Source organism: Xyrauchen texanus, chromosome 18 (assembly GCF_025860055.1).
Source record: "Xyrauchen texanus isolate HMW12.3.18 chromosome 18, RBS_HiC_50CHRs, whole genome shotgun sequence".
In the NCBI taxonomy this organism is placed as follows: domain Eukaryota; kingdom Metazoa; phylum Chordata; class Actinopteri; order Cypriniformes; family Catostomidae; genus Xyrauchen; species Xyrauchen texanus.
In genome coordinates this window covers 10,691,550-10,701,776 of record NC_068293.1, presented here as the reverse complement: position 1 = coordinate 10,701,776, position 10,227 = coordinate 10,691,550, and the positions used below count along the sequence as shown (strand labels likewise).

General features: G+C 38.9%; 1 protein-coding gene across 1 annotated transcript; it reads right to left on the bottom strand.

Moving 5' to 3' along the window:
- Positions 1–1,597: 1,597 nt before the first annotated feature.
- On the bottom strand, positions 1,598–9,884 carry LOC127659361 (probable G-protein coupled receptor 156). The gene is made up of 9 exons (XM_052149147.1): positions 9,768–9,884; positions 8,989–9,116; positions 7,723–7,858; positions 7,321–7,431; positions 6,302–6,427; positions 4,850–4,945; positions 4,435–4,671; positions 3,385–3,546; positions 1,598–2,836 (listed from the first exon to the last, which is right to left on the bottom strand). Exons 1-9 carry the CDS (start codon positions 9,882–9,884, stop codon positions 1,598–1,600), a joined length of 2,352 nt encoding a protein of 783 aa, XP_052005107.1.
- Between the last annotated feature and the right edge of the window lie 343 nt (positions 9,885–10,227).

Here is a 10,227-nt window from a genome sequence, read left to right as displayed (position 1 = left end):
TTGTGTAGCCTAGGTAGTTAATTAGCATATTTGTTAGTGTAGTATTGTTAGAAGCATAGTTAGTTAGTAGCATAGTATTAGCGTCAGTTAGGATAGCTTCAAGTTAGCGTAGATTATCTGTATTTAGTACAGTGGTCAGGATGGTACGTAGGTGTAATGTTGCTGGTTGCAACAGCACTGCTGGACTGTATTGCTTTCCATATAGACTTGGAAATTAGAGCCAGGGGTTGCACGTCCTTGTTCTGGAAGACTGCGAGTTCCGCCTAGAGCTGTAGGAGTGTGCAAACTGCATTTTACGCGGATTGCTTCTCCAACGCAATGGAGGTGGAAATGGGCTTCTCCAAACAGCTCAGCTGAAAGCTGACGCAGTGCCAAACGCTGCTCCTCCTGCATGGACTCCACCACCTCAGCGGCGTCTTGAGGTGAGTGATCATATATATTTGAATCACAATTTATGGTTAGGCTAAAGTTAATCCTCTGGGGCCGACAAGCGCGTGTTAGCGATCGCGGGAGTGTTAAGCGTATTGCACCCTTATACATTGTATTACGGTATTGACTACCTGTATAGTTTTATTTGGAGGTATATGGTTTTGTACATGATGGCGTTACGCTTTACGTCACATTCTTCTAAGTTGAGAGAACAGCTAACTGATGTTATGTTCAAGTGAAGCTTGCTAAATAAAAATCCTGCTAAAAGGATAAACATCACTGAACAGCGTTTCGTTTGTTTTTCCTGCACGCGAGTGAAGGTGAATGCGCACTCGGATGCTCAACAGGGAGTTAAAACCGCAGTTTGAGCCAGCGGCTCGAATTGATATGGCTCCGGCCCTGTGTCCACAGACAATTCACCCTCCTCCACTTCAGGTGAAGGTGGGGGAGAAAGGTCCTCGACTTCAAAAGACCGCTCCGTGGCAAAGCTACTTGCGTCACTCCAGTCACTCTCCATTTTAGAGTCTGACAGCAGCTGTCAATTAATCTGTCACTACGGGTCTCAGGTGCACGCCCCCGCCCTCGGTTCGTCCCCTCTATCCCCGCTGGGGTCTGCCCACTTTTCGAGCATTTTTCAAGTATTGCTAGTGGGTGGAGTCAGACTCTGAGCAGGGGTTTAGTTACCCTTTAACAGATGGTCATTGTTGGTCTACAAGGGTCCTCTGTGAGATTTCCTGTTTTATGGTTTTCTTTTTGTGTAAACTGTCACACTTTCATTTGACATTCAAATGTTTTTAATATTAATTCTAATATTTAAAACAAAACTGCTTCACTTATTCTCTAAAATAATAAAATATTATGCCAAGCTACTTAAATATATATATATTTGTCTAGAAATCCAGCCTTTTAAAGAGGCAATATACGGACAGTTAAACCACCTAGAATTTATTATTTAAGCACCACAAAAAATATCAAAATTATTTTTAATTCAGAAATTTAAAACATTATCATGTGTATTCAAGTCATTGTATGTATAAATAGCATTTTTTATGTATTTTTAAATAACTTAATAGATTTGAAGAAATAATAAGTGTCACAAGAAACGACATTGACCGAAATACCAATGAAGTATGTGCGGTTTGCACAGAGTATAGAGCAGTTCATCTATTCAGACAAAGGTTGGTTTAAGGTCCTCTTTAAAGTTCACTAAAGGTTGTGCTGAGTGGCAGAACCCTCCATCCTCACTGTCAGAGCTCTCTGATGTGAGGCTGTCTGTCGAGTCATACGGGCGATGTCTACAGGCCCCGCAGTAGGGCCGGTGGTAGTAACAGTAGCTCTCCGAGCTGCTGGAGTCTGAGTCGGAGTAGTCATATGGCTCATCTGATGTTTTAATCTCCTCCATCAGCCCAGCTGAGGCAGGCTGAGGAACCTGTCTCGTGAAAGGAGTAATAGAACGTTTACAAGAAGACAACCTACAACTGTCCTGTCTCGAGTCAATTCTGCTTGGTCGAAGTCCTGGAACCAAGTCCTGTCTTTGAAAGTTGCTCACTCTGGGGCTGATAGGACTTTTGGGGCGATCAGGATCTGGAAGTGCTGATTCTCTTTTACGCCCTGGAGGTACAGAGCCTGGAAAACAGTAAGGAGGAGGTCCCACTCTAGAGGAGTAAAATGGAGGTCTGCGTTTCCGCATGAGATAGGGTGAGATAGTAGGGAAGAAGAACTGTAGTGTTGATTGAGGAGAGAGTGGAGAGTTGAGATCTTCATGATCTGGATTAAAAGAAGGGCTCCGCATATGGTCGGGTGATCTGAGAGAGCTGCTTACAGCATCAACACTTAGGTCCTGCAGGATCTCCACCAGCTGCTCATTGCTTACAAAGCCCTGTCGTCCCGCTGCTGACACAGCATTAAATTCTAATGTGGTTGATTTATCAACCTGAGCTAAACTAGACCAAGGGGGATCCAATGGCGAGGAACTCTGCTCTAATTTGCCCTGATCCAAAGGTTCATCCAAAATCACTGTAACTCCTCCCAGATCATCTGAGACACTTGTAGAGTTTCTGATGCTGTTCAGGGTTGAAAGTGCCTCTTCTTTGGGTAGAGGCCCTTGTTGTGGAGAAGCTTTTGGGCTTTCAGGGAATGTTTGTTGTGAGCTAACGTGAGAAGGAAGCGGCGGAGGAGGTACGTAGGGAGGTGGAGAGAGAGCTACAGTGGGAGCGACTTCTGAGTATTTCGTTAGGAGAGGGGTTGGAGGAGATCCTACTGTGGTTTGAGTAGAGGTGGAGTTGAGGTTCGTGTTGGAGGAGTCCAATTCTCCCTCATCCAAGGGTTGGTTGAAAGTCATCAGTTTGAGCAGTTTGTCCTTGGCGTTGTTCACTTGTTCCTGCAGGCTGTCGATAATGGCATTCTTCTGCAGTTTGAAGGACATCCATGAATAAAAAATTAAAATACTCATCACACTAATCATGTACTGTATGCAATTATCATAAATGGCTTAATTCACTTAGTAGGTGAACGGATTATGCACCAATTTTAAAAGGATTGTAAAAGGTAAAAGGAAATGTAAAAGGATTCAGCCACACTGGTTGGGGCGGCTGTGGCTCAGGTGGTAGAGCAGGTTGGCTGCTAATCGCAGGGTTGGCAGTTCAATTCCCGGCCCATGCATGGCAGCTCTGCCACCAATGGTGTATGAGTGTGTGAATGGGTGACTGGACACAGTGTAAAGTGCTTTGGTAACCTCTTAGGTTAAAAAAAGTACCATATAAGTGCAGACCATTTACTAATGGGACAGTTACGCAAAACACACTGTTATCCACACCCACAGTTATAATGTGTACATATGTCTATCTACACTATTTAGCTTGCATACTTCAAAGCTCAAAGCTAAAAAGCTTCACTTAAACATTGAAAAACTGATAACATTTGCATAACATGATCACATGTAACAATAATTGGTACCTCATTAATGAGCCTTTTCATTGAGTCATTTTCTCCCAGTAGATAATAGATTTCATCCTCGCTGTACATGGAGTGTGTGGTCTTGCTGGGGCTACTGAAATATTTGGCCATTTGACTGGGATGAGAGTTTGTCTCCTCTTCAAACTGTCTCCACTGGGTCAACTTGAGGGGAGAATAAGTGAAGGAATGTAGGTAAAACTGGCATTAAATGAAATACCATTACTGAGTGTACTGTTGCATTAGGTGCATTTTAATTTGTCCAAATATTTCCACTTTTTATGCTGGCCTCTTCGTCTTAACCGCATACATCGTTTTGACATGAGTGGGGTCTGACTTGGGGTGGCAAGTGGGGTGGCACAGCTAATTTTAAGGGTGCCATCCTTCTGGCCCTACCCCTGCTCACATACACATGCAGAGTTCTTTGATTCTGAAGGAATCCATCGCCTGTGTATATTCTGCTTTGTACAGACCTTGATTTCACCATTCCTTTTTTAGGTCGCTATCGTCACACATAACAGCTGATTTACTCAGCATAAGTCAGTAAAGACCATCTACCATCTAATTATACAGTTGGTATGTAATTGTATGGCTTGGGAAGATGGTCTAGCTATCTATAAGGGATCGGCACAAGTACCCTTGTACTAGAGTACTCCCAAGTCACAGCAATGACCAACCACATTAATTGTATGCCTTTTTTGAAAACTTTTCCAACTTCAAAATATTTTTTATTTTATAATTGGTTCAGTCTTTGAAAATTGCAGTTTCCTTGTCATTTTCAGTCAATGTCTATAGAACATGACTTAAATAGATAACGCTCTTGAGAAGAAAAAAAACCTTACAACCTTATCAACTGAAATAACTTTTAATCAAAACAAACTTCTTCTTTTTTTTTTTTTTTGCATTTTGTTTCACTCTAATTCTGTTGCTCCATCTATAATCAATAGAATTTCCTTAAAGGGTTCCTTTAGTCCCATTATACCCAACCATGTAGATTTAAAAAAAGACTGAAAGAATATTAAGACATTTGTTGATAAATTGACTAGGACTCACTTGAGGGACAAACAGCAGACAATTTATGGCTAGTGTACAGATGAAGATGGCTCCAGTCATGACGCTGCAGACCACATTTGGCCAGGCATACAGGTAAAGAGACACGGGCACAGCCACAGCGCTTGACATGGTAACTAGGCAGACAGCACCCATGATGGTCACAGACTGGTTTACTGGGGGCAAGCTTACATTGCTTGTCAGGCCGGCAAGGTACGTGCCATAAAGGAGGAGGCTGCCCTGCAGAGGGGTTGAGATCACAAGAAAGATTCACTACTGTGAATCAAAATATATAATCAATGTTTTATATCAATATCTTGGTGAAAAACAATGCCAATTCTAAAATAATGTTGAAAAAGAAGACTATTGACTGAAAAGTGTAAAGAATATAATCTACTAGCTTCTCTTTGCAGTTTACCTTAAGCACAGAGAGAAGTATTACCCAAAGATCAGAGAAGCGAGAAGAACAGGAGACTAGCTGGGACAGAGAGTAAGATGCATCCAACTCTATTACCTGAAAACAACACAAAATCCTTCACATTCCATAGGTGATTTGAGACTGCATTACTCATAACCCAATATCTCTTTATGTATAAACAATGGCTGTGGAGGCTTTGAAAACAAAGTGTGGCTTCATCACTGCTTGAAAGGAACTGCAAATGTTTACATTGAGTATGAGGTGCAACACTCACTTTAGGGATAGTTTACCCAAAAATGAAAATCTTTACTCTTTTACTCACCCTCGTGCCATCCGAGATGTATATTACTTTCTTCTGCAGAACTAAAATATTTTTATTTTAAAATTTTTTAGCTCTGTAGGTCCAATGCAAGTGAATGGTGGCCAGAACTTTGAAGCTCCAAAAAGCACATAAAAGCAGCATAAAAGTCATCCATATGACTCCAGTGGTTAAATCAAGTCTTAAGAAGTGATATAATAAGTGTGGATAAGAAACAGATCGATATTTAAGTTATTTTTACTACAAATTATAGGTGGTGGTATGCATGAAGAATGTGAATTGCCAAAAATAAATGAGGATGAGTGTGAAAGTAAAAGTAGATATTTATAGTAAAAAATTACTTCAAAATGTATCTGTTTCTTACCCACACTTATCATATCGCTTCTGAAGACTTGATTTAACCACTGGAGTCTTATGGATTACTAATAAGCTGCCTTTATGTGCTTTTTGGAACTTCAAAGTTTTGACCACCATGCCCTTGCATTGTGAGGACCTACAGAGCTGAAATATTCTTCTAAAATCTTCATTTGTGTTCCACAAAAGAAAGAAAGTCATACACAGCAGGGATGGCATGAGGGTGAGAAAATGATGAGAGAATTTTATTTTTTTGAATGAACCAGGAGAGGGCTGGGAAGAGAAATCGGCCCTGGATTTGAAATAAAAAAACCATCCCAAAAGTTATTGAGTTGAGGTGGGGGTGTTTGGCCCCGTTTTGCGGCCGGCCCACTGGGAAAAGTCCTGGTTCTCCCAATGGCCAGTCTGTTCTTTGAGTGAACTATCCCTTTAATTGCGAAAATAAAGCTTAAACTTTTGTTAGATTAAAAACTTCCAAATGTTCTGGCTACCTTCAGGGCCTTTATCATATGCCATGAAACATCATGAAGTTTTAATCTAATAAAGTTTAAGCTCTATTTTAGCTTGCAGAGTGAGTGTTGTGCCTCCTTTTTCTCCAAGTAAGACATTTTGATTTTTGGTTTTGAGTTGGTTTAGCAGCTTTTTCCCCAAACGTTTTATGTTAAGTGTTCCCACTTCTTAAAGGAATAGTTCACCCAAAAATGAAAATAATATTCCTAGTTATTTTTATATGATTGTGATTGTGAGTGTCTATTTGATAACAGAAATCTTCAGTATACCTTCACAACAGCACTAATAGACTGAGAACACTTGATTGGATCCATCAGACGCCATGTTGTTAGAACAACCACATCCACTAGAACCAGCAGAGCAACAAAACCCATCAGCTGGATGTCTCTAATAATCTGAAACACAAAGGAACAATAGGGCACTGTGTTAAACTCAATGAAATAAACCAACAATCAGGGTTGGGAGAGTTACTTTTGAAAAATATTCCAGTACAGATTACAGAATACATGCTGTAAAATGTAATTTGTAATGTATTCCATTAGATTACTCAAGGTTAGTAATGTATTCTAAATACTTTGGATTACTTCTTCAGCACTGGTAGATTTTTTCACTTGTTTTGACTATACAAAATCTGCCAGTACAGTAAGACAAAATACATGTTAAAAATACATTCTCTGAAAACCCTAAATATCTTATGCAGTGTTGTTTCTAAAAGGATTGTTTTAAGGATTTTTAGATATGTTTACAGGAAACAATACAAAAAATATTTATTAATAGATTTTGGCCCTAATATCAAAGGTCTTACTAGAAAAAAAGAAATTATGATCCAACGTGAATTTTCTTGATAAACAAATATGATTGTGTCTGGTAACATGTGCATGTAAAATGGCTAGAAATTGCATTTTAGCTTAACCTAAAGATAACAATTTATACAAGGTTTATTTCTATTTCTTCTGCTCCAAACTTACTTCTAACTTACTTCTCTGTCTGCTGGTATGAATGTAACACATCATAAGAAAGTGTTTCACTGCTGTTCAAATGCACTTTGGATCACATCATTTATATGTTGAAATTTTTTCATCTGAAAGGACTAAATAATAAATGAAACAAATTCAAAGTAATCTCTTCTACCAATGATTTAAATTGTAACTAGAGGAATACAGTTACTTATATTTTGTATTTTAAATAAGTAATCCCATTACATGTATTATATTACTCCCCAACCCTGCCAATAATACACATAAACAAGCCAATTCATAATCACAAACATATGAACCATTAAACGCACCACTCTCTTGTCAGGTACACGCTGAGTGAACACTCGGTAGAGCCGCCATGTTTTCCCAAGGATAGGACCAAACACGAGAGAGCTGCCAATACACAATGTCCAGATCCGCGCCTGAGGGGCAAGGAGGGAAGGTATGAAAAAGAGCTAGTAGTTGGTACATTGGTTGGCAACAAAAGCTGTTATGATGTTCCAGTCTGTATATGGGTCCCTCCAATATAAGTCAGATCAATTGCTTATAAAACTAATAGCACACTTCTCAACGAGCCTCACGATTTGAGTTATCTTCCATGCTAATAGCACAAACAGTGCTGGACAAGTTAGGAAGTTTAATACTTTGGTTAAAAACTTTTGTTTAGCAAGCACCTCCAATAATCTAGAGTGTGTTTGTGTGTGTGTGTGTACCTCTAAGATTGCTCTTGATCCGGCAACCTGCAGAGGTGATTTCTCCTCCATGGTGAATAAGAAGCCACTGCTGTATGTAAGTACACTGCCACAGAGAGTCAGCACATTTAGATTGGGACTGGACATCTTCACAATCCTGTGTCAAATGTACATAATCAAAATATATGTTTGAGGATACAGTTAGTAATTGATAGTGTCATGTAAACGAAAAAGTAAAGACCAACTATGTAGCAGTAAATGGGTCACAAATGCAGGACAGTTTCTGATCATATGGGGGCCCTAAGCTAAATCCTACTTGGTGGCCCCCAGCAATCCCCCCGGGACATTACCTTCTCCCTTCCATCACGGGCCACAAGGGGGCTCCCTATAGTTGTGTAATTGAGCCATAACAACTGAGTCTTATTCGCAGCTTTTAGTTTTTTTTTTTAAACCTTGCTTTGAGGCGCCCCCTGGTGGCTTAGAGACCCTAAGCGACCGCTTATACCGCTTATAGCTAGAAACAGCCCCTGCAGAGGGGGGTGTCAGAACATGTTTGAGAGCTGTAACTGTAAACGAGCTTCTCTCATAGCGCTCATGAACACACAACAGAAATTGCAAAAGATTTTTATTGAAAACATTTTTGGTTATTTCTCATCAAAACCTATCGTATGTCTTCTGAAGACTTGGAATATGAAAACGAATTGCATGGACTACTTTTATGATACTTTTGGTTCCTTTATTAAGCTTTATAGTGAGGCACTAACCACTGCCATTGCACTGAAAAGACGGACCGGGATATTCATGAAATTTTCTCCTTTTGTGTTCAAGATAAAAAAGAAAGTCATATGGGTTTGGAGCGATATGAGTAAATTATAAGATACATTTTCAGTTTTGGGTGGACTATTCATTTAAAATTAAAGGCTGTTCTTCATTTGTAAGCTTAACTTATTTTAGTTAAAAATACTTCACATGATTATATGTTTCTCATTGGCCTTGAAAAATATATTCATACTCCCAGTTAAAATAATGAGTGCCATATAAAAGTGAAAACTGCTCAGTATTAGAGCAATGCTGTGATGCATTACATAAATGTATGCTCTTCTCCACTGGCTTAATATGATATTTCCTCAAGTGTTACCATTGTAACACTCTGACTCATTGTGTTAAATTCAAAATAATTAAAGTAAATAGTTTATGTATATCATATCATGACAATGTAAAAACTTGTACCATGTCCCCCATCTCCTCTAAAAGAGACTCAAAAGGAGTGAGAGAGGTTTTCCATACCTATTGTTTTTGAAGCGGAGTGTGAAAATAAAAAAGAAGAGAGCCAATATAATCCCAAAAGAGAGCAGTGTCCAGAATACAGCATGAAGAGCAGGGGACAGCGTTCCCCTCTGTGCATCCACACCCCTCTAAAAAAACGCAAACCAACATATACTAAATATAAACATGATTTTGATGAATACAGTGGACTCAAAACGTATTTATACACTTAAGGCACACTTAAAAATGTCATTGCAATAAATAAAGAAAATGTCAAACCAAGCTGCATCTGTCCAGTTATTGTCCAACTAGTCCCAAAATGTTGGGATGTTCCCATTAGTTTAGTGGATGTATGAAGTCAAGTTCACAAATATGCAGTTCATCACATTAATTATGGGCATGTTCACTTAATGTTTGAAGTGTCTTATCTATTGCTAAATAATTTAAATTCTAATAAATTAATTTAGCAATTTTCTTTGCTTGAAATGTCTCCTTGTGCTATATTAATTTACATAATACATGTACTTGGTTTGATACAACATTGAGGTCTATTTTTTATGTAATGCAATGTCATTCATACATTTTTAAGTGTGGCTTAAGTGTCCAAATACTATTTGGGGCCATTGTATAAAATTGTACATCTGTTACACACAAATAATGCATGCCTCTTTGTGTATGCTGGTGGGTTAGGTTATTTCTATGCATGTAGGTTAGTGTGTGTGTATATTAATCGTGTGCATGCACTCATATGTGCCTGCATATGTATGTGTGTGTGTGTGTGTGTGTGTGTGTGTATTTACCGCTAGGAGAGCACAGAGTCTCTGCAGTACATCCCAGCCCTGCTGGTGGTTCACTGCTGGATAGATGAAGCAGACACCAGACTCACAGTGTGAGCTGCAGTTCAGTCCTGCCTCCATAATTAACTTGAGCTCTAGCTCAACTTACACACATCCTAAATAAAAAAAAACATAAAATTAAATACAATATTAATTTAACATTAACACATCCCATCATAAGTTTGGACCTGATTTTGTATACAAATATAAATTATGACTACGTATGAATTTCTTTACAAAACAAACATTTTAAGTACATCATTTAAATGGATGGCTTGGACCCAGACAGTGATGGAAAAAGCAGCCAGCAAGTGCCATACGTATATATATATATAAACGTATGTTTTTCTTTATTGCATAATTATACCCCATGCTATTTAAAAACTGGAATTACTTTGCTTTAATGGAAAAGGCAGGAAAAGGC